General features: G+C 38.1%; 1 protein-coding gene across 4 annotated transcripts in view; it reads right to left on the bottom strand.

Moving 5' to 3' along the window:
- Positions 1 to 25,300, bottom strand: part of Col9a1 (collagen type IX alpha 1 chain) — a 91,368-nt gene that overhangs the window by 7,608 nt on the left and 58,460 nt on the right. For all 4 annotated transcript variants that reach the window (XM_021243767.2, XM_021243769.2, XM_013065261.3 and 1 more), the window contains 9 exons: positions 22,309 to 22,362; positions 21,647 to 21,718; positions 21,101 to 21,136; positions 20,396 to 20,440; positions 19,061 to 19,093; positions 16,009 to 16,155; positions 15,822 to 15,876; positions 13,922 to 14,110; positions 4,328 to 4,405 (listed from right to left, as the gene is read on the bottom strand). In XM_021243767.2, coding sequence (XP_021099426.2) covers positions 4,328 to 4,405; positions 13,922 to 14,110; positions 15,822 to 15,876; positions 16,009 to 16,155; positions 19,061 to 19,093; positions 20,396 to 20,440; positions 21,101 to 21,136; positions 21,647 to 21,718; positions 22,309 to 22,362 — 709 coding nt within the window. The remainder of the gene's footprint in view (positions 1 to 4,327; positions 4,406 to 13,921; positions 14,111 to 15,821; positions 15,877 to 16,008; positions 16,156 to 19,060; positions 19,094 to 20,395; positions 20,441 to 21,100; positions 21,137 to 21,646; positions 21,719 to 22,308; positions 22,363 to 25,300) is intronic.

Raw genomic sequence — 25,300 nt, 5'->3', positions numbered from 1 at the left:
AAAGTGGTATTTATTAATGGAGTACTACTCTGCCATAAAGGAAGATAAACTTGAGTCATCTGTACGAAAATGGATGCTCTTTGAGACCATAATGTTAAGTGAAATAAATCAGACACGCAAGATTACTGCATGGTTTCTCTTATATGAGAAACCCAACATATAATTTAAGAACAAAATAAAAAATAGATAATAGAAAATAGGGACATAGATCATTTCCAAAATGGAAGGGGACCAAGAGGTTGAGGGAGAGGGGAGGGATGGGAGAGGAAGATGAAAAAGGAATTAAGATATGCCATGTGCATGAGCCAACTCGCCATGAAGAATGTCATTATTATACAATGTATCACAAACAGCTACTAATAAAAATTTTTAAAAGAAAACTGACTACCCTTACGGATTAGTGTGGTCAGCACAAGGCCAAGTGTATCCGTCATGTCCAAGACTGGAAAAGCATCTTGGCTCACAAGTCACAAGCCAGCTGCTCACATACATGAGACCGTCATTTAATTTCTTTTTTTTCCTAGTGAGTTTGAATGCACAAAAGAGTCAGGATTTTCTGTTAAAATCTGCAGAGTACCAAGGAACTGGTCCCACGTGAGCAGGTTCACTGGCAGCAGGCACAGAGTGTCTCATAACAGGACGTCCAAGCAGGCTGTGACTCTGAACCGCCTCTGATGAGCTGCTAGAGGTAGCGGGGGTTGTGTGACCCTCACAGCTCTGGGAAGGGGCGGAAAGGGGTTAAACACTGAGTGGTTAGGGGCATGGCCAAGTCACAGAATTAGGAGGGCAAACTGACCATATGGTCCAAGATAGCCATTCCATCCCCAAGAAGCATGAACACTTAATGCATCTCCTGCAATGGAAGGGGGACAGAAACTAAAACTTCAGGAGAAAAATAAAGAAACCCTAATAGCTGATAAAGAGGGCACTGGTGACTTCTTGTTTTCAAATGTTAGGTATGTTAATATAAAGAAGAGTGATCAAATTATCTATTCCATTTAGGCAGATTTGAGGCCCAAATTCAACTAAAGGAACAACAAAGAAGGGCTCTTTCTTTCAGGCTGGACATGTATTTATCTTGACGTTTCCAGACAAATTCCTGCGGAGTCCTACTGCAGATTTCTCCAGCTCCTGAAGTCCTATTATTATTATGTTTGTGAGAGACCACAAATCATATTTCTGATCATATTCTAAGTTCTACCAGCCTCTCAGTGGACAATTAGCCAGTGAAATGATTGGCAAGAAACCAATACTTTGTATTAATGATTTGGATTTGAAGGAGATTTTCATGGAAGAAAAGTCTAGGGGCTTACAGGTAGTGCTGATTGAAAGAAGAATAATCGATGCGACTGACCAAAAGCAGGAGCAAAGAGCTGCAAACGCTTAGCTGCAGCTCAGCTTTACCCTTGGCTCTCATTCATCTGCCTCAGAAAGCAAAGTGCGGGTTTTTATGTTAATAGCAGTACTGGTACCAACATTCCTTAGCATACACTGTGGCTAGAAACTGTCCAGAGCTCTTTACATGGATTGATTTTCTTTGATTCTCAGAATTACGCTATCAGAGATGTGTCATTCTTACTATTTTGTAGGTGGGGAAACCGAGGCATGGAAAATTAAGTAACTCACCCAGTGCTATAAAGTAAGTGTCATTTCCAAGATGTGAACCCAGGATATCTGAAAGTGAAACCCACGGCCCACAGTCCACACTCAATTCTAGCTCCAGGGGAGGAGTAACCCAGAAAGTTCTTGTCAGGGACTTAGTAGAAAAATGGCTAGCAGAGCAAGTTCACAGTGTAGACAAAAGAGTGTGAACTGGCCTAAAAGCCGAAGTCCCTGGCTGGAGCCCTGACAAGTGTGAAGGTCCTGCAGTAGCTCCTCCTCTCCAGGCACTGTTGTTGGACAGTTAGCCTATGTTTCTGAAAAATAATCTGGATCTCAAATTTTTCACTAAATGTGAAATGTCCTCTCAACTATGCTCTAACCAAAGCCTTCCCTCCCTGGCCCCCAAAACAGGCAAGTTGGGATGTAGGGAGAAGGAAGCCAGGACAAGGGAGATTTCATGTGAAAAAGATGGAAGAAGATAAGAGAAGGCTAATGAGAGAAAAATTAAGAGGCAGGTAGAAATCAAAGGACAGCGATAAGGAGATATTACCAGGAAGAAAGGAAAGAAAGAAAGAAAGAAAGAAAGAAAGAAAGAAAGAAAGAAAGAAAGAAAGAAAGAAAGAAAGAAAGAAAGAAAGAAAGAAAGAAAGAAAGAAAGAAGGAAAGAGAGAGAGAGGGAGGGAGGGAGGGAGGGAGGGAAGGAAGGAAGGAAGGAAGGAAAGAAAGAAAGAAAAGGGAAGGGAAAGGAAAGGAAAAGAAAAGAAAAGAAAAGAGAGAGAGGGAAAGAAAGGAAAGAAAGAAAAGGAAAGGAAAGGAAGGAAGGAAGGAAGGAAAAGAAAGAAAGGAAAGAAAGGAAAAGAAGGAAGGGAAGGAAGGAAGGAAAGAAAGGAAGGAAGCAAGGAAGGGAGGGAGGCCTTAGGAGTCTCGGCAAAGGAGAATCCACAATTTATCTTAACAAATCAGATTTAAGTTTTAAATGTAAGACTAGCTACGATAATTTTTTTCCACAGTGAGTTTGTCCTCCTTCCCTCTTGCTGCACGTGGTGGACGGTCCGATGCTCAATGAACAAGACAGCAAAACCCTCCCTGTCCAAGTAGGGCCAAGGGATGCCGAAGAGACCCCCCACAGAGGCTCAGCCCCACAAGAGCCAAGGTTCCCTCCAGGCAGGAATGGTGGGCCACACATACCGAGCTGGTGCTCCTACATCTTCCAGGTGTTAGAGTCAAAATGTGGTTAACCAACAGACTTTTGGAAAAGGGGAATCACTGGAAAGCATATTATGTTTGCAATAAAAGAAAATATTGCTAATAGTTGTTCATTCAGGAACTGTTAAGTGATTTGTCAACAACATGAGAGAAGGAGAACTTGTTAGGTGATCCCATAAACCTATGGAACCTGTAATAATGATATTTAACCAGTTTTAAACCCTCCTGTCATGGCCCCTGGTCAAGGAGAAAAGCACACTTAGTAACTACTATTTCCTTTTTCTCTCTTTAAACACTTATCATTGAATCCAGCCTTCTCTGATCCTATTTATCTCCAACCAAATTTTCTTTCCTTTTCCAATCAGAAAAGCTTCCTTTTCCAATCACAAAAATTTATTAATTTGTGAAAGCGTCTTGACAGGCCCATGAATCACAGTTTTAGAAAGGCAGTGTTTGATCTATCTCCAAATGTATTCATATTTTCTTTTAAAAAAATTTAATAAGAAAGCAATCCCCAGGAGCAGTGAAATAGATAATTGGAAAGCAAAGATGTTTTTGGCTACAGTTACAGCCATGATTAAATATGTAAGCCTCTGGCAGAATCACGAAATGGGAATTTCTCATCCTAAATGTCACTAATCCGAGTTTCCCAAATTCATTATGGAAGTGAGCACCGCCTCATTTCTTCCTCCTTCTGCAGCCCCTGTCACCTCACTGTCCTCACCACCAGCCGCTGCCCAGCCCCAGGGAAGGCTCTGGCCTGAAGCCTCTCTGTGGGGGGCTTGCAAGTTGCTCCTAGGGGATGAGTGTGCTCCAGCCGGCCCATGACAGAGTGGTCATGTGCAGAGGGCACCAAACACCTGGTGAAAACTGGGCCCTGCAGCACTGGCTCGATGGCCAATGTGCGCACAGCTCTGACTTGAAGCCTATGTGGCCATGAGTAGGAAGCCTTGGGTTTGTTGGGGGATTGGGGGAGGGGGGAGTATGGATTTTTAAAATAAAATTTCAGTTTCTCCCTATGCAATGTGAGTTGCTGAAGACATGGATTAATTTTCTGATACTCTGGCTTCTCAGACTGGGAAGTAAGGACTGGGATGTAGCTCAGTGATACAGCACTTGCCCAGCATGCACCAGGCTACAGATCCAAACACTGGCACAACAACAACCACAACAATGCAGGGAGCTGTCATCTAGGATAAGAATGGATGGGACTTCATTCATTCGAATTTTTATCGCAAGTGGGCTGTGGCTGGACCTTGACACTGTTCTTCTTAGAGCATCTTCTTATGGAATTGATATTTCAAGCCCTGACATCTATTTTCTCGCAAAGCAAATAGACATGACTTACAAATCATTTGGCTGTTCATTAAAGCTGACCTTGAAAAAGCTATGTCAGCCACTATAATCACTTGATGGGCCTAAGTGACTGAATAGCAATGCTTTTAACATGTTCTCCGAGTCAGGCTGCATGCATGGTACCCATTTCCCCACCCTTCCCATATGCAGACAACTCACTCACCTGGGAGACCTGTTGCTCCTGGCAAACCTTTGGGACCTCTTCCTGGGGGGCCGCGCTCCCCCTTTTCTCCCATCTCACCTGCATTTCATCAAAGAAATGTTATTTTTCTATATGTCCATAAGATAAACCTCTTTATTCCTAAACATTAAGCAAAGACAAAATTCAGAAACCAAAAGTCATGGAATTACCCCAAGCTAGATTATAGAAAATATGTAACAAGGGAAAAATCAGGTTCATCATATAAGCAGATTAAACGGGTGTAAATCAGATGATCATAGCTACAGTTACTTCATAAAAGATTATATTCTAGCTATTTCATAAAACAGTATAGACACTTTATTATGGGTACTATGTTACAAATACTAATGATATACCATAAAATAGAAAACATGCTTAATAAAGCAGTCAGTAAATAAAAATCAATGACTACACTCTTAACATGATAAAATACATGACTCTCAACCCAACAGCTAACATAATGCTTAAAAGAAAACAAAAAGCAGCTCCACAACAGTCAACTGCATCATTTGGAGGGAGGAGTTAAAAGCATGCCTATTTCCAGGTGACAAGAGCATTTGCTTTAAAACTCTGGAAAATCAACTCAATTGCAAAGGGAAAAAGAATTCAGTAAACTAGCAGGGCACAAAATTAATATATAAAAGTAGATAACTATATAATACCAACAACATCCAGTTATAAGCCACAGTGGAGGAGGATACCAATGGGAATTAAACTGCTAAATAAGGAAGAATAAGCTTAATAGGAAATACGTAAGGGCACCATGAAAAGGTGCACATTTCTAAAAGATACAAAAAGACTTGGAAAATGTTCTGTAATGAAATGGCATCATCATAAAATTGGTCAGTTTTCCCTAGGCTGAATTTTCATGATGATCTAAATAAAAACAAACACACATTTTTAACCAGAGAAGGTAATTCTGGACTTTGTACGGCAAAACACAAAAGCCACAATAATTGCAAAGACCTACCAAAGAACAGCAACATGCAGGTAATTAATCCTGCCAGATATTAAACAGTTAAATGGTGTGGCACTGCTCCCTGGGTAGACCAGGGCAGGAAGCCTGAACATGGCCCTAATATATGGGGAAATTCGGTTTCTTAATAAAGGTGAGGTCTTAAAATGGGAAATTCAATTCAATAAATGGTGATGAGAAAGTAGACAATCAGCTGGAAAAAACATTAGACGAAGACCTCCATACCTCATAACACATTCCACGATGGATTACAAATAAAGCCAATATTTAGAACCCACAAGAAAACAAAGAATAATTTTAGAGCTTCAGGTTTGAGTTGGCCTTTCTATTATGATTCAAAATATAGAGTTCCTAAAATCAATATGAAAAGGCCAACAAAACAATAAAAAATGAGCAAATTACACAAGGCTAAAATCAAAATGTCTCTTAAATATATGAAAGATCCCTGAATTCACTTTCAAATCACAATAGATGCAACTTGGCCAAAAAACAAAGATGTCATTTTAACCTAAAAGACCAGCAAAAGTTCCAAAACTACGTGAGACATATATTTAGCAAGGGTGTAGAAAAACAGAGCAGCACACGCTGCCGCTGAAAGTGTAAAGCAGCAGTCTCCTTGGAGGATGATTTGACAGCAGCTATCAAAATTACAAATGGAAGTCCTATTGTGCTCAGCGATTCTACTTCTAGAAATTTATCATAGCAACAGATATGGGGACAGAATTAGTGGCAGAGAGTATGCTGGAATTCTCTACAAAAATGAAACATATATTGTTTTCAAGACAGCTTTGTGTAATATCAGAAGTTGGAGCCCAGGCCGGACAACTTAGCAAGACCGTGTGTCAAAATAAAAAATATAAAAGGCTAGGGAATGTAGCTCAGTGCAAAGGTCCTAGGTTCAATCCCCAGTACTGTAAAAGAAAAAAGAAAAAAAAAATTAAACATTATGGTACTTCCATAGAATGGAACGCTATACAGCTGTGAAGAGAAGCTAGGCAGCTCTTTGGAATGATCCCCAGGATATATTATTAAATGAAGAAAACAAGGACCAGATCATTTGCTAAAGTAAAATATTATTTTATTTATAAAAGGATGGAGAGAAAAGTATATATTCACGCATCCTTATATATCATTGCTTGTAAGGATTTGAAGGAAAACTAACAGTAATTACATGGCAGAAAGGATAAAGGGAATTACAGATAGGAGACAGCAGTGGGAGGAAAACTCTTCACAAATAGCTTTTATACATTTGTACATTTTTTAACAATGTAAATTTAGAATTACCAAAGATAAATTAATGAATTTTAAAAATGTAAAGTGTGCTGTCAACATGTCCTCTGGTACTGACTCATTATTTCTAAAGAATATGCTTTGGATTGCAACCAACCATGTGTACTTCAAGATATTATAAGACAATTGACTGAGTTTGGGAATCCAGCAGCCACAGAACAAAGTTGTATTAATAACCCTGACTCTTGCAGAGACCAAATCCAGAAACCTGGCCTCATTAAAAAAAAAAAGTCCCAATACTTTATTTGACTGATCCTAAATGACAAGGTACTGTACCTCGTAGAAGGCATTCTTCTACTATTGTTAGCATCCTACTGTATTATTCTTCTACACTATGAAAAAGACACAGTGACACCTTGCAACAAATTCTGCACAGAATCTTTTTTCCCAAACATCTAGTATCAGTCCAGTCTTCTTCAATCTTGAGTCAAATTTGTTATAATTTAAAACACAAAGTCAGGTGCACAACAAAAACAGGAAGAATATCAGTACAATCACCTGTACATTAGCCAAATACTGAAAAACTAATTATGAAGTAAATGTTTAAAGTTAACAGTTTATTTTGCTGTGAGTGTGCCTATGTGAATGTTTTTATGATGAATCAACTACATTTTCACAACAATTTAACCTTACATAAATACTGTGTGGATACAGAGCTGCAGTTGTACTCATATTCACATACACTAGTTTTTATTTTTCACTCATCATCAATATGGCCTTACTCTATTAGAAGATATGACAACTAATGTCATAAAAACTAACAGCTTAAGCCTTCTTGTTAGTTTAGCAATTTAAATATCATCACTGTAATTCTGGAGACTGACAATGAAAAGAGAATCTCCAAATGTGCTACATTTTCTGAAGCTATGGGGTAAAGATTATAAATTAAATGAAGCTTTCATACTGAGAGTGAAAGTTAAACTTAATTACACATTGTAGCATGAAGTTATAACAATTTTAAAGTGTTGCCCTATTTCACTGAAGAGTTTAAACAGTAGTGGGAATACTTCTTCCCTAAATGTCTTGTAGAATTCAGCAGTGAAGCCATCAGGACCCAGGCTTTTCTTTGTTGGGAAGTTTTTAATTACATTTTCAATTGATTGATATTGGGTTGTTCAGAATTTTTAGGTCTTCTTCGTTCAACTTTGGTAATTCATATGTATCTATGTATCTAGGAAACTGTCCATTTCTTCTGTTTTCTATCTTGTCGGCATATAGGTTCTCGAAGTAGGTATTGATGATCCTCTGGATTTCTTCTGGGTCTGCTGTAATTTCATCCTTTTCATTCCTAATTGCATGGATGTGGGCCTTTTCTTTCCTTTTTTTTATAAAGTTGGCTAAGGGTTTGTCAATTTTGTTTATTCTTCAAAGAACCAACTCTTTGCTTCATTGATTTTTTTGTATCATTCTCTTAGTCTCCATTGCATTGACTGCTGCTCTGATCTTTATAATTTTCTCCTTTGTATGAGCTTTGGGTTTGAGATTCCACCTCACCCCAGAAAAAAAGGCTGCTATCAAGAAATCAACCAATAAGAAATGCTGGTGGGGTTGTGGGGGAAAAGGAACCCTTCTCCACTGTTGGTGGAGTGCAGACTGGTGCATCCATTGTGGAAATCAGTATGGAAATACCTCAAAAAACTAGGATTAAAGGTCCCATTTGACCCAGCTATTCCCCATGCCGGGTATCTTCCCAAAAGAATTAAAAGAATCATAACATAGCAATATATGTGCACCCATGTTCATAGTGCCACAGTTTGTAATAGCTTGTAAAGCTGGAAACACCCCAATTGTCCATCAACTGGAGACTGGATAAAGATGTGGTTTTTTTATAAAATGAAAAAGCCACTACTGCGCCATAAAGAATAAGAAACTAGAGTCATTTATAGCTAAATGGATCCACATACTCTTAAGTGAAATAAGTAGGACATACATGTGTAAATACCGAATAGTTTCTCTGGTGTGAGAAACTGAAAGTGTAACTAAGGATCAAAATGTACAATAGACAATGTGAAATAAGAAGCAAAGGTCCAAAGGGGAAGGGGAAATGGGAAGAGTAGGGGAAAGGAAAGAAGGGAATGGAATTAACATGAGAAAAGGAAAAAATGGAAACAAAGTCTTTGTAAATAGGGAGGGGTGCAGGGGGTGAAGGGAAGGCAGGGGAATGGGGAAAAAATAAGAACCAAGATAGATTATGTAAAGGTACAAATTCCCAATAATGAATGCCAGCATATTGTATAGCTAAAATGTACCAATAAACTTAATGAATGAAAAAAGAAGAAGAATGCAGTCATGTACTCTGCAACAAAATGGAAGGAACTGGAAAAAAATTTTGCCCTAGCAAGACCCCTGTCTTGATTGGCTCTTTTGGCTCTCCATCATAGAAAAACAAAGTCTAGATGGCCTCTAAGTCAGAGCACACCATAGATAGCTGCTTCCCAGCCAACCAGCACACAGCTGACTCTATCTCCAGACTCATCTACTTCTTCAAATCCTGACTGAGTTTCTCTCTGAGGTGCCTCAAAACTGGCTCAGAGAGCTAAAGGTCCACCTTTGTCAGCCCACAAGCGAAGTCCAAAAATGCACATAAAGACAGCCAGGTGTGGTGGTACACGACTCTCAACATTTGGGAGGCTGAGGCAGGAGGATGGCAAATTCAAGTCTAGCCTGAGCTACATAGTAAGAGCTGTCCCAAATCCCCCAAGAATTTTTAAAAAACAGAGTTTTTCTTAAAAAAAGCTTTATCTCAGGTATAAAGGAAAATACGCTTTGCGTAGCAAAACAGCTCATTATGAACAGTGAAAATTCTCATTGCTCCACAGTTGCTATTTATTTCATTTATTGGCAAGCTGTAATTGATGCTATCTCCCTGTGAGCAGATTAATACCGAAAAAGGTGTTAGTCACAGTTGTGACATGTGTGTTTTCTCAAACCTTCATTTACATATTGGCACATCTCTTTGACTCACACTAAAATATCTAAAAATATACATCCTTATCTAAGGGACTTAAAATTCATCCAAACTGTGAATGTTTAAAAATAATATTTATGGCATGAAAGACTAGTGCAATATGAAGCAAAGTGAACATAAGGCCAGGCTGCAGTCTCTCACGTGCTGCTTGTGTACATATAAAAGGTGGTAGATGTGGGTGGGCCTTAATGCTACATGCCTGTGTAAGAGTACAGAAAACAGGCCAGTGAAAAACAAAGGAGCATCACACATAGGATCTAAAGTTTGAGTATAATTTAAGGCATTTTTTATAATAAGCTCTTATTGACATGCCCCACTGTGTTTTTCAACGTACTAGAGGAACTGGTGACTGACATAGCCTGAACTGTTAAAAGCATTAATAATAAAACTAGCTTATTTATGTAACAATTTCTCTGAAGAAAGACTCAAAAGTGACTACACAGTAGAACAAAATGCGTAATATCCCTTCCTTACTAAATATAAGGAAAAAATAATGCAGTACTACTAAAATAAATCTGTAATTGGTTGAAAATTTAAGTTCCAAAATGGTGGAGTATCTTTTTTCCGGTGGAAAATTTGAGCAGCAAAACTTTGCATGGTAGAAAACTGCATGTCTCCTAATAAATATTACTGTTCATGTATGTGGTGGGATAAGAAAGGTTAAGTCCAGTTGCTTAGAATTGTGTATTTCTAAATGTGTTAACAGCATTGAATGATTAATCTGATGAGCTTTCCCTGCCTCCACCTCAAATTTCAGAAATAAAAGTAAATGAACCTGAGGATCAGTGGAATAGATTAAAAGATGGAAAAACAACTTCAGACATACTCAGCCACCTCATCTTTGACAAAGGAGCCAACCACCCTCACTGGAGCAAAGATAGCCTATTTAATAAATGGTGTTGGAAAAACTGGATTTTAACCTGCCAAAGACTAAAACTAGACCCATATCTATCACCATGCACTATACTGAGATCTAAGTGGATTAAAGATCTAAATATTAAGTCAGAAACACTAAACTTGCTGTAAGATAAGTTAGGTAGAACTCTTGAAGATATTGGCATAGGAAAAGACTTTATGAATCAAACCTCAGTAGCATAGGAACTAGCAGAAAGAATCAACAACTAGGATTTCATCTTATTGAAAAGCTTTTGCACTGCAAGAGAAACCACCAACAGAGCTAAGAGACAACTACAATGTGGGAAAAAATTTTTAGCAGGTGTAACTCAGACAAAGGACTACTACCTAGAATATATAAAGAACTGAAAAAAATCAGACCTCCCAAATTCAAAGACCCAATTCAAAAGTGGGCATCTGAAATGAACAGACATTTCTCAGACAAAGAAGTAAAAGCAGCAAATAAACATATGAAAAAATGTTCAACATCACTGCTCATTCGAGAGATACAGATGAAAACAACACTGAGATTCCACCTCACCCCAGAAAGAATGGCTGCTATCAAGAAATCAACCAATAACAAATGCTGGCAGGGGTGTGGAGAGAAAGGAACCCTTCTCCATTGTTGGTGGGAATGCAGACTGGTGCAACCACTATGGAAATCAGTGTGGAGATACCTCAAAGAACTAGGACTACAGGTCCCATTTGACCCAGCTATTCCCCTGCTGGGTATTTTCCCAAAAGAATTAAAAGAATCAAACCACAGTGATATATGTGCACCTGTTTACAGTGGCACAGTTTGTAATAGCTAAAGCTTGGAAACAGCCCAAGTGCTCATCAACTGGAAACTGGATAAAGAAGATGTGGTTTTTTAATAAAATGGAGTACTACTCAGCCATAAAGAATGAGAAACTAGAGTCATTTATAGCTAAATGGATGCATATTGAGGCCAACTCTTAAGTGAAATAAATAAGACACACATATGTAAATACCAAATAGTTTCTCTAGTGTGAGAAACTGAGAGTGTAAATAAGGACTAAAAGGATTAATAACTAATAATTGATACTTTGAAATAGGAAAAGGTCCAAAGAGGTAGGGGTCATGGGAGGGGAAGGGGAAAGGAAAGAATGGAAAGGAAAAATTATGAGAAAAGAAAAAAAATGGAAACGAAGTATGTAAATAGGGAAGGGTTTAGGGGTGAAGGGCGCACAGGCAATGGGGGAAAAATGAGAACCAAAATACATCATGTACAGGTACAAGCACCCAAAGATAAATATAAATGTATTGCATACATAACATGTACCAATAAAAGAATTTAAGAAAAAAAAAAAGTAAATGAAGGTACTTCTGTGAAGGAATTCCATGACAAAAAAGAGATGAGAAGCTGGGGAACAAAAAGTCATTTAGAGAAAAAGACTAAGCCAACACACTATGACGCGAACACTGGAAGAAAACTGAGGGAGAAATACGTTATTATGCAGCTGTGCTTGGCAAATGAGCTTAAGGCTGGAGACATTTTCCAGGTTCCAAAAATACAAACATACTTTTCTTACTTTCAAATGAGGTGCTTCTGTTCAGCAGGGCAAAGCAGTTCAACCTAGTCGCGATTCACTGGGGCTAAGAGCTTCCAGAAAGCTTCCCAGACAATTCGCCTTTGTTCTCAGTGGTTCTCAATCCTGGCTGCACTCTACAGTCACCTGGGGAATGCTTTAAAATCCCAATGCCCAGACCAATTAAATCAGAGTCTCTGAAAATAGGCCCCAGACATGGTAGTTTTTCAAGCTCCTCTGGTGACTCCAGTGTGCGGTCAAGGCTGAGGGAGACAGCTTTGGACAGGCTCCTCCAGCAGAGCAAGTGACGAGGACGATTTCATTTGTTAAAGGACAGTTTTGTTACTAGCTCAAAGTTAAACTCTGCTCCAAACACAGAGACTTCTTTTAGCTGAGAAAACCAGGCTGTGATTTCTGTAGCCCCTACAAGGAGTTCGCTTTCAGTAGGAAAATGGGGATTGCTCCAGACCAGGATTTAACTGCATGAGGATAACCTGCGGGCCTGTTGAACCAGCCTGCTAGGCCTCACCCTCAGGGCTTCTGAGTGAGCCAGGCTGGCATGGGGCGGAGAATCTGTGACCCTAACAAGTCCTTGGTGACACTAATGCTCCTGAGACCTCTCAAAACCTTTGCTCTAAAGAGATGCTGCTACCTGTGGGCTATGGGTCCAATGAATCAACTAGAATTTCTTAGGACTGGTCTGCAGGAGGATGGGAACTACCCACAGGAATCCCCTAAAACACAAACTCCTAACTCGTAGCTAAAGGCCGGACAACGATGAATAGGTATGTAATTCTTTCAGAGAAAATGTCCAGTTGTCTTTCATAGGAACTATACTCTCAGCTGTCTCTGTGATTTGTCCAGCCTCTGAAAGCTTTGAAATTGTGCCAGCCTTACAAGAGCCCCTAATTAGAGCTCATTTTTTAACATGCAGCTCTGCACCTGCCAAAAAAAGTAATTAAATAAATTGTTCCAGCTGAGGATGGAGTTAGCCAAATGCATCAGCAATTCATTTATAGATCCAAAAAGGCAGGCTGCCTGCCCTCTGACCATTCACAACATAATATTTATCCCTAATTGGAGCACCACTGCATTAAAAAAAAAAAGTCCCTTTCTTGTTTTTGATGCCATGTCTTTCTGAAGCTCCCCCAGAGAGCTGTCAGGAACTCATTATGGGCTAGAAATTCACTTTATTTAATCCTCTGTAAATTATCCAAGGAGCATATACCCCCAAGCTGACATACTCACCTCGACTAGCAAATGCCAGCAGAGGCAACTAGTTCTTCTGCTAGTCTTGCAGGATCCCTTACACACTCACAAACCTGTTTTTCTGCAAAATACTGAGTGCAAGGAGATAGCTTGCTTTAAATAAAAGTAGAAAACCAAACTCATATTTGAAGAACAAAGTTAGACACTGCAATGCAAGGCTGAAAAAAAATCCATCAAAAGTACATATCTAATGCCACCTCTTTAAAGGAGCCGGCTCCAGTTCATAATGTAGATTTTCTTAGGTCCTGTGAACAAAGTTGGTTAGTTTAAGTAAAATACAAACATTCACAGGATGGCTGCCATTTTAGAAAAGCTCTACAGTGACTTTAGGGTCTCCGAAACAATGATCTCCCATAAGGTTTATTTTGAACTGTGAATGAGGCCAAGTATCACTGAGAAAGATTAGTATTAAAAGCTTGGGGAGTTTAATTCTAGTATTTTTGTCTGATGTTGTGGGACAAGCAGAATCAACAGAGTTCTCTAAGAGTTGCAAGTCCTTTCCATGTATCTTTTTATCTAATAGGGTATTCAGAGATCAGTAAAATGTGAATTTCTTGAGCTTGGATGTGGATTATGCATCTAAAAAAGGCAGAGTGTGGTTTTGTTTCCACCTGGACAGAACAGCTTACCTTTAGGTCCCCTCAAACCAAGAGCACCTGGGGGACCCTTAATCCCTGGGAGGCCGCGAATTCCCATCTGACCAGGGAAACCATTCTCTCCAGGAGGTCCGGGGGCCCCAGGAGGACCAGGCCTGCCAGGGAGACCAGAGGCGCCTGAGTCTGGACGCTTGAGACTAGCAGCCATCTCAGCAAAATGCTCTGAAAGATAACAGACACAACAATGCAGAGCAGTCAGAACCCTGAGAGGAGCATGAACGAAGAGAGAGGTATGCCAAATGGCTTCCTTTATTACTGTATCACCAGAGCTTCCACACTGGGGTAAGAGATGGAGAAAGGCAGATACTTTTCCATGGGCTTTCTGCCAGCAAGCTTCCCTGGTGCTGCTTCATTCGCCTTTCCCTGGGTTTATCTGGTCATGCTACTTTGAGACAGAGTAAGGGGAGAAGAGCTTTAAACAGCAAGTCTCTGGGATGAGTGGTGCTGGAAGGTACAGTTGTCACCTGAATCCTAGCTGGGTATCTGCAGACCCAGGATAGGAAGAAAGATGAGTTTCTTGAAGGGATGGGAGTGCTGTTCAGAGGCTTTGCAAGAGCCAAGGGCATCATGCAGAATCAGCATTCAGACCACATTTGAGATCCAGTCTCAAAGCTAAAAGTCTTCTCCTCTTTACAATATAATATAACCCGAAATACCATGAAGATTCATGGTTTCTTAGAAACCCCTACCTCATGGTTTTCTCATGCTTGGAATAGACAACAATCATTAAAAATAACCTGTTTCTTGAGAATGGTCACAGTCTGTCTTAAAAATTAATAACTGGGCTTTTCCTGGAACCATTAAATAGATTCAGAATCACCCACTAAAACCATGGAAAACAAAAAATCTCCCAATTAAAATACTCTAAGCAAAATATTTTAGTATAATATTGTTTAAAACTCTAGAATATGAAGGAGAATAATGAACTGGAAATAATCTTCCAGCCAAAATTTTAAAAATATTTAAATGTGAATTTGCCTATTTAAGCATAAAGTCATAATTTTCTAGATATATAAAGTTTAAAGCTAAAATAGATTTTCAAGATAAAATGTCTGTAATGAAGATACCAATAATATTGATTTTCAAATATAGAAATCCTCATTTCATTCCTGCTTGAGTCTAGAAAGCTCTACATGTATTTTAAACAAACTAGACTATACAGAGAACATAGAAATGGAGAATATTTCTTCAGGACAGAGTTAGCTCCAACAGAATAAGATAATTTCCTATTAGAAGGCTCCAAATGTTACAGGATCTCCTCAGTTACTTTTGTGCCTCTTCATTTTCTGTGTATTTTCAGAACTAGACCAATTCTGAAACAAATAATAATTGTCATCACTACAGCAAAATTTAGATAAAAATTAACACATGTAAAAATATATTACCATTTTAGAAAATATTAGTCATTGCTATCTCCATATGTTGTACATGAGTAGAAGTAATGTCCTTCTGCTTCTCATGGGCATGGAATCTGTCATTTAGTTTTCACAGAGAGAAATCTTAGGGTGATGCTAGATACACACCAGGAGGTAGAATTTCCAAGGAAAAGAGTGTGAGTGTGTGTGTGTGTGTGTGTCTGCGTTTGCACTTTCTTGTACATTATCCCCTGCCTCAGAGGGAAAAAAAGGAAGGAAGGGAGTGAGGGAAAAAGAAAGCAGGTTAACACAGCAAGGTAATATTTTACTTTTAGACTATAAACTATTGTGGATGGAAATAATTGGATAAAACAGAATTGACATTAACATTATTCAAAATCTCCCACTTTTAAAGCATACAAAAAGCCACTATGATATACCCTTGCATGTCTACAAAAATAAAATTGTAAGAACCAAGAGTTGATGGTGGAAAAGTTAAATCATTGTGATTTACTTACCTTGCATGACCCTCATGCAAACCTGCTTAATGTGCTGATCTGTCGGCGCTCTGCCCTGGGACAGGAAAGAAACAGGCAGATTATGCAGGGAGACACACAGAGGACACTGTTAAACTGTAAACTCACAGGCTCTTTATAAGAGCTGGAGCCATGGCCAGTGAGCCCCACTACAAGGAAACCCACTCACCGGAGAGCCCTGGGCCCCAGGCAGCCCGGTGGCACCCTGCTCGCCCTGCACACCCCGGGGTCCAGGCGGTCCTCTTGGTCCTTCCACTCCAGGAAGCCCCCGAATTCCTTCAGGGCCTCTCAAGCCAGGCTCCCCGGGGTTACCCACCTGGAACAAAATCGTACACTGTGAAACCAGGGTTAGACACAAGCAATGTGCCTGTTACTATTAACACAAGCACTTGCATGAAATTTTGTGGGAAACATAAAATAAAATAAAGATATTTCCAAGAAAATAAGCTATTTAGCCTCTATAACATTTGAATGGTGAAGCTGAAGGCAGTAGGGGTATCCAAGAATTATAAAATACTAACATAAATTAAATGAATGCACTTAAAGTGACAATTAAAATGCTGCATTTAAAACACTGGGTCAAAAAGGGCAAGTTCATAGTTTACCAAAGTCATAAGCCTAGTTTTCTTAGGTCACTGGAAAGAAAGTTTTGTGCTATTATCTGTTTCTTCTTTGTAAGAGAAGCTTCTTTGTCAATGTCTTGTACTCAGAGTAACTACTTTGAAGATAATGATCCAGAGTATTCACTATTGTTATTCTTTTATTATTCTGTTACAAAATTTTATTTTTTCATAAAATAAAGTATTAAGGAAGTTAAGTTTCTAAACACTAAAAATAAGTTAAAAATAAACTTCTCTCAATATACAAGCATATACAAGTTAGGTTTTTTTCTGAAAGCAGACTATTAAAAGTATTTAAAAGGATCCTCATCTGCATAATACTCTAAAAAGAGTCTAAATGAACTCCATTTGGGGGAAACTAAAATTCATTAAATTCCTCCGGTGGAATCTGTGGTAGAGGCGCTACAGTGCACTGTTGTTCAGAGTAAGTATGAGAAGATAAAAGGACAGGAGGCAGCGAGGGAATGCTAGTATTCAAGACATGAATGTTCATAAAGCTACTCAATGCTGCGTGGCTTCCATCTGCAGCATCTATCTAGGAAGAGCTACTCTTCAAACATTCAGATGTTTCAAACCCAAGGAAGAAAGGGATGAGGCCACGCTTTCACCATGCACATCTAAATGAAGCTCAGCAAATGAGCTTTTCTCAATCTCTCTTCACGCAAAAGAATTGGTATTCATCAAAGTCAACTTACTAAAATTGCTTCTGTAAGGAAATTATGGCCCAAAAGACTTCCTGAAAGACAGTGTCAACAAGGAGAGCAGAAGATATACCACGGAAGGCTGCACAACTGTCAGGTGGCCAGAGCGAAAAACTGTAACAACTTCTAAAACAACTCAAAGAGAAGCCAAAATGAACTCAGAAAGGTGCTAAAGAACTGTCAGAAACTAAAGGAGACCAAATCAGAGTGTACCCTCTTGCTGGCAATAGCTGAAATATCATTAGAATAAGGGACAGGGAATTTTTGATGAATACATCAAGGACTGATGTGGCCAGGAAGTCATAAAGGCCCTTGGGTCTTTAGGAAGAAATTCCTCAATTAAGGAGCAGTGGAATGAAGTAAAAGTCAGGCCGCAGACATCTCTACTGAACAAATTTGTGCTGGAATCAGTAAGGATAGAGTCTTTGTAGTAATAACTATTTCCTTTGTACAGTACAGTTCAGCTTCATCAGTATCACCTGTGCAGGGTATGTAAGGCAGAGCAGGGGGAAAGTGATGAATTAAAGGCTAGTTCCTAATATTATATCCAAATTAGAGTACAATTAACTTATGACAATCATGGCATTGTGATCATTTTTTTCTTTCATAACTTAAATAGTACTGCATATTTCTAGATAGTGAAATAGGATTTCTATTACCATGGGTTTACTCTTTTGTTCAGTCCTAATCCTTTCCTTTCAGAGATTCTAAGGCATAAAATGCCATTTGAAATTTAGTGTTTGGAGGCAGGTGAATTAATATGATGTGATGATATCTGTTTTAGTAGAGCACCTAGAGCCCAAACTCCAGGCATTGTACTAGTCTGGACAGGTCCTCCTGGAGAAAGGAAGGCTGAGCATGCATCCAAATCCTCAAGTAGGATGTAGCTATTCCAAGGGGAGAGGAAGTGTGTTACAGACTAGGAGAACAGTAAAAGGGTTGAGCAGCATGGCACATAAAAGAAGTACAAATAAGGAAGCTCCAGATACCCAGGAGAGAGGATGGGTGAAGCAAAGAACTCTTCATCTGAAGCTCTGTACACCTTGCTAAGAATCCAATTTTATTCTGTAAAATGTTATTCTTAAAGGGTTTTGAGTGAAGGAAGATTATTACATAGTGAGTTTATCTTTTTATTTAGATTACATGGGCTGCTATGAGGCTAATTTGTTGGATGGAGACAAAGGAGTGTGGAATCTTCTAGAAATGAGAAAGACTTGGAAATTAACTAGAAGCTGGCGGTAGTGGCATTGAGATTGAGATCTGGCTTCAGCTTTCTCCTATTTTCTTAAATTTTTAATTATATTAGATTAACATTCCTTACAAATTGGCAAATCACTTCAGGTTTCCTATGAAATGGATCTGTAATTCTGAATACATCTCATTAGTAAGGACATCAACTGAATTTCTATGCAATGACAAAATTGAGCAAAATTATATTTTCTAATTCTAATAATTCTCTACTATATGTTCTTATGCATTATGTCACTATCTTCCTCAATTAGAACATGCAGGATATTAAGAAAATTACTGAAATATTTTGCAATAATATAACTGCCAATGAAATTCAGTTATATCATTCTCACAAGTCAGTTTTTTAAAAATGAGTCATTTGGGGAGGAAATTAGAGTACTATCATGTAATATTCATTGAACCATTTACAATACAAAAAAACTCCCTTCAGTTTGCTTAGTTCAAAAGGTAGATCCATTTATTCAATTGTGATTTTTTTCTATTAGATTAATCCATTGTCTAAATAATAAATTTAGAAATTTATTTCCCTAAAGGTAAGTCCTTTAAGGATTGAATTTTATAGAATTATTTCATAAAGCAAAGCATTACATTTTCTACACCTTTATTGATATTTTCAATTTTTTATACCATTACTACCCATTATACTTACAGATCCCTTTGGGCCAGGTAATCCTATATCTCCCTATATCAATAAAACAATATTATATTAGAACAATATATTCACACTTGATAGTTTCCTAAAAACATTTAAAGACTACTATGCTGTTAAAATATAGAATACCATGAACAGATTAACCTTGGCACTATAGAAAAACATTAGGCTCAAATTTGGATTTTAGTCCCCATTCTGTAACTTCATTCTGTGACCTTATGTGAGCTAGGTGACCTCCCAGCTTTTGGCTATATGAACTGGTCAATACTAAGGTTGAATCCGAGTTCTTCAAGTTTTTATCCAGATCTAAAATGCTAGACAGAATTAGAATGTGCAAGTCCAAAGATAATAAAATAGAATTCTGTTTTGAGACCCAAAGACATTGAAACTTCTCTTAAAAATTCACTTTGTAATTCAAACAATATTTTAAAATTTATCCCCAAAAGTCTATCGAACAAAATTTGCATGCTTTTAGGCTTAAAAAAAAAAACCTTAAAATCTCCCACCATTAATTCTAGGTTGAGTTCAGCTCAATATAAGCACATCAGCTAATCTCCACTATAAAACAGAATGATTTAAAACATTCTCTTAGTCCATAAGGAACAACTTCAACAGAAAATCTGGGAAGTTTTGTCCAATTCAGTTATTACATTTATATTTACTCTAAATCCTGAAAATCTGGGAAAAAAAAATGACCAGAATTTTTCCCGCATAAAGCCCTCTAAAGCTATTTCCTGGGAAATCTAATACCACAGGCTCAAAGAACTAAAACATAAGTTTCCATGTTAGGTCATATTGGTTTGTGTCAAAACCATAGTGATGAACCAGCAGACCAAGAAGTTCTAGCAGTAAAGATAACTTGTTCTCATTCTTACTGCTTTCCAGGAGATTTAGCAGTATGACTCTTGAGATGGAGGTCACTTCTTGGGGGGGTTTCACAGGAGACAGAAAGTCCTTGGTCATATTTGTGAACCACAGCTTGCTAACTACAATAAAACTTCAATTTTGCTTTGATGGTAGGCACTACTCACAGAATTTCTGTTCTCCTACAAGAATCACCTTGAATGTCTAGGTGGAAGGCTACAAGAAGATTCACCATCTATACAGGAATTCTCTAAAAATTTAAAGTTTGGCCAAGCAATTGTGGGATAATTCTTCTCTGCTTTACTTAATCTTGGAAGTCCTTTGTCAGGTTAGAGAAGAAACATCTCAGCCCTTAAAGAAGGTGGTGAAGATAACAGTGCCATGAAAAAAGAAAATGCAGATATAGCTATATTTCTAATACAGTTTGAAATTGATAAAGTTCCATCATTAATCAGATAAAAGTCTTACAAGATCACCCCTGTCTCCTGCTTCACCTTCTTCACCAGAGGCACCCTAAAAAGCAGGATGAAAGGCCACATTTTTAATTTCTTAGTCCTGTGGGTCAAGTTTAACCAGTCAACATTGATAAGCATTCATCAGTGCCCACAACACTCCCAGTACCATGCAGCAAAACAAAATGTTCTCAAGGACTTTGCAATCTGGCTGGCTAGTTCAGACCAGAAGGTGAGGCTGGGTTTTAGCTATTAAGTGCATTTAACTCAGTAAAATTAATGACTATATCCACCAATTTTGTAGTTAGGTAACCACCGAAAGAGGACTCCTACAGTAGAAAAAGGAACCCAGGGAAAAGGCTGAGTCTAATTCATATGCACAGGTTATTTGCTGAGGTCTTGATCAACAAAAAGTTAAAACACTATGATATGGTTGTGGAAAACTCCATCAGACATGAGGAAACCAGTGTGGTGAACCAGAGAGACAAAGGAGGGACAGTGTGTAGCCAGGAGGCAAAGCTATCATTGCCTCTAGCTTATTAACACCGGAGATAAGGACACAAACCAAACCAAAGTCTAGGTTTCACTCACTATAAAGAACACTGAGTGACACTGAGAGCCTCCTGTGTTTTAATGGCACCCATAAACCAGCCAGCACCCTACTTGTGAAGTGGTACATAATAAACACTGCATTTCACACTAACCAATTAACATAACTTACCTGTTCACCCTTTGGACCCGGTTCACCAAATACACCCTGTAATGAATGAAGTATGATACTTTTTCAGTATTTTGAGCTATTTGTATCCTTTCAAATGAGCCAATTCCCATTATTGAGCTGATGGATGAGCAGAAGTATGGATAGTGTGATAGGAGATAACATCCCCACTTCTCATAAGAATTCCTAACAAGATTCCTAACAAGAATCAGGAAGATCTAGAAAAATTGACAGTTGTCCCAATAATCTCTTGTAATCTGGGCATTCCCTCATCACAACCACATCAAATTTCACTAAGAAGAATAAAAATTTAAAACCAAATAGCATGATTGCAACTGAAATTTTTACTTTTCTCATCCTTTACTTCGTCCCTTCTGATCAATTATTACATCTTTTGCTTCTTAATGTCAACTCTCTAATTTAACATACCTTTCACAAAAGCTGTCTATAATAAAGTCTAGAAAACTTGCTCATTGGGCCAAAAGTAAGCCTGATTTCTCAACAAACACCCTTCCAGATAAAAATTTCCTGGAGCTCTGGGTATCTTACCCTGTCACCTTTCATTCCAGGAAGTCCCGGGGCTCCAGGCAGGCCAGGGAGGCCGGGGCTACCATGAGGTCCCTGGGAAACAGACAAAAGTCTCTGGAGTCACGCTCTGCAATACTGAAAGCTCACAAGCAGACTGGGCCTCGGTGGCCTTGGTATTGACTCACAGCTAGGATAAATGTGCTGTGGTCAGTTTAGCTCAGCTCCCCCAGGGGGTCCGCATCAAGTCCCCTGCAGAAGCCTGACATTCCCCCCACACTCAGGTTTAGCTTCCCTTTGCAATCCTTCCCAACAGCAGGCTCTTTCAGCAAGTTCCTCAGAAGTACTCAGCTTCTCTTGCTGGGTAAACAACTGCTGTGCAAGAAGCAAAAGGCAGCATTCACTCTCAGCCCTTTTTAATTCCAAGAAGGACCAGAGGCCAAATATAGCACTTCTTGTCTCTCTCGGTTTTAAGATGTATACTACAAACCACACTGATTAAAATACCCTCTGAGGGTATCCTACTTCCACATTTACATTTTCACACATTCCTATAACAATAGAAATCAAATGCAACTGATTTAATGAACTTTTGGAAATTGTTTTTCTCTCCTTGCTTAGTTTTAAAAATGTATTCTGTTTTGCAGAAAGCAAATGAATACCTGGAGATTGGAAGCATTACTTACCAGTTTACCTGGTAGGCCTGGGGAACCTACTGGTCCTATTTCTCCTCTACTGCCCTGTAAAATCAGAAACATCATTGTCAACTAGATATTAACAAAATAAAATCATTAATTACTATATAAATAAAATAACCCAAGTATTTTTTATTTTTTAAATATAAATGTCACCAAAATATTTTCCCCTTCCTTCAACTAAAGGCATAGGACCCAGTGATGGCAAACCTTTTAGAGACCAAATGCCAAACTACAACCCAAACCCACTTACTTATTGCAAAGTGCCAGCACTGCAGTGAAATGTGAATACTGGGGCTTTAGTTTAGAAAAAAACAACTTTACATTAACATCTTTTGTCTTAAAGAAAAACTACTCTTAAGTGAAATAAATAGGACACACATGTGTAAATATCGAATAGTTTCTCTGGTGTGAGAAACTGAAAGTGTAAATAAGTATCAAAATGTAGAACAGATAATGTGAAATAGGAAGATAAGGCCCAAAGGGAAAGGGGAAGTAGGAGGGTTAAGGGAAAGGAAAGGAATAAATATGATAAAAGAAAAAAATAGAAACAAAGTTTTTGTAAATAGGGAGGGGTGGAGGAGTGGAAGGGAGGGCAGGGGAATGGGGGAAAAGATAAGAACCAAGATACATTATCTAAAGTTACAAATTCCCAATGATGAATGTCATCATACTGCATACCTAAAATGTACCAATAAACTTAATAATTTTTTTAAAAAAAGAAACACAGTAGCACGCGTGCCACAGGCACAAGTCATCATATATAATCCTGTGTTCATCTTTCAACAAATATTGCACGGCTGTTCATTATGATTGCTAACCATTGGTAATATGTGATTATATATGAAATGGCAATTAACAACTTTCAGCATCTAACTCACTCTATATTATGGCTGTTTGTGAACACATTTTTAGAGGATGTGTTCTTGAGGTTATTCACTACACTTTACATAATTTAAAATTCTGCACGGTGTCTGAAACACAGAGTAAATTTTCAAGTCTACAGAACATTATAAAGTAACATCTGGCAAATTGTCTTTTATCTCAAAAGAGTGAAAAAAGAAAAATAAGACAGAGATGTTTGTCTTTAAATTACTACTGAAAATTCAAAAGACACAGATGGTAGAAATGTATAAAGTTTCTGAGATAAAAATTTCTTTGTTTTACCCATTCTTGCTCTAAATATGTCTTAAAAGATTAAACAGACTTTGAAAAGTACAATTCATAATGAAGTTACACTAAAAGCGACACTAATTCATTCTGCAGGCCAATTTTGAATGTTTACTTGAAATCTAAGTTTTCAAATTTTCATTTGAAATTCTAAACTTTTTTAAACTTTTGTAAAAAGGAGATACAAAGACTCTTCAATTTCTTTTCCTGAGAACCTCATATGTTTTATGCAATCTAATAAAAGCTTGTTTTATTTCTAACACAAGCTCAACTAAGCTGAACACTGAGGACGTTGGATAAATAATCACATTTTCTGAAAGATGTACATAAAAATGAAAGAGGTCCTTTGAGTTACTTTTTCTTTAAATAACATGCTTAATGTTTATAAATGCTTCTGGTAGGATTATTCTGTTCTGACCTGTGTGCTATTCATTCTTCTTTAAGTTGAACACTATATCAAGATCCATAAACCATCTGGATTTTCAGTTTCCCTAAAGGATCAAGAAATGTGTCCCAAATTACAACAGTCTCTAGCCATGAGCTATAAATTCATGGTAGTCATTTCACATGACTTGTAGGTGATATAAACTAAATGCTTTTAAATACTTTTCAACAACTTTTATGTGAACAACCTGCTTGGTGTAGGCGTCTGGAATGATACACTGGTCCTTAAGCCTCATGAGCAGCAGGAAAGCCAGAGGCAACATCCTGTGAGGACAGAATGGATAAATACTAGCCACTGCGATCGAGACTTCTAAGAGACTTCCCCCTTGATTTGGCCTAGAACTTCAAAGTTCAAGACAGATTTTCTTCAGTACATCTGCTCTCTTGGAATTTACAAATAATTTCTCAACTGCATCATGATTGGGATACTAAATGTCATTGAGCTAACATGAATTTAATTCTGAAAACAGTCATTGGTAGAAAAAAATTAATAGTATCAGAAGGGGACAGTTTAGCTCTTGACAGAACCTCAAGTATCACTTCTAAATGAATGAATCTTATGTTATCTTATCCAAAATAAAGATGATTAATATACTTTTTTCCATGAATAGACCAAGGGCTAAATTAAAATATAGGATTGTATAACCTATGATTTATTTTTGGTAGGATTATCTTCTCAGTCAGAGTCAAAGATTTTTCTCTGATGAAGTTTATTTTCTCTGTCTTTCACAAGTCTTATTCATTTCTTAAGTATTTCCCAACCCCTAGCAGCCTTAGTAACACAGGTGAGTGGCTCAGCTCTGTACTCCTGAGGGCTGACACCAGAGGACAGGAAGAAGGGTGTGCGACTGTGGGCATTACTCCTTTGTGACTGCACAGACCATCCGTGACTCTTTGTTCTTATTCTGCTTCCATCTTATAAATCCTCAGCCACTCTTAATGTAGATATTTCCACAGAAATCACCTCAGTGTGAAAATGGTAATGTTACATTCACAACAGTGACCAAACAGCTATGAACAAAAAGTAATGACCCTGTGGCCTTGGACACAGAAAATGTAGATAGATAATGTCATGAAATCATTTAACATTGTTCCATCATGGCTATCTCTTGGTGTTTTTTTTTCTTTATTCAAATACACATCCTGAAAAAATATATATTTTATAAAGTTACAGCTGGATGCTTTTTCACAAAATTAATATGCTTCTGTAACTAGCACACAGTTCAAGACATGGAACATCAAGAAACCCCTGCCCCGCTTCCTGCTATTCCCTACCCCCATCTTGACTTCTGATAGCACATATCAGTTTTGCCTAGTTTTGTTCCTCACATAAATTGATCAACATTATGCTTGTAAGAAATATCCATAT

The sequence above is a fragment of the Heterocephalus glaber genome, unplaced genomic scaffold (assembly GCF_053883595.1).
Source record: "Heterocephalus glaber isolate CG9 unplaced genomic scaffold, H.glaber_assembly_v1.0 deba00000594, whole genome shotgun sequence".
Lineage (NCBI taxonomy): Eukaryota > Metazoa > Chordata > Mammalia > Rodentia > Bathyergidae > Heterocephalus > Heterocephalus glaber.
This window is presented reverse-complemented; position numbering and strand designations above follow the sequence as displayed.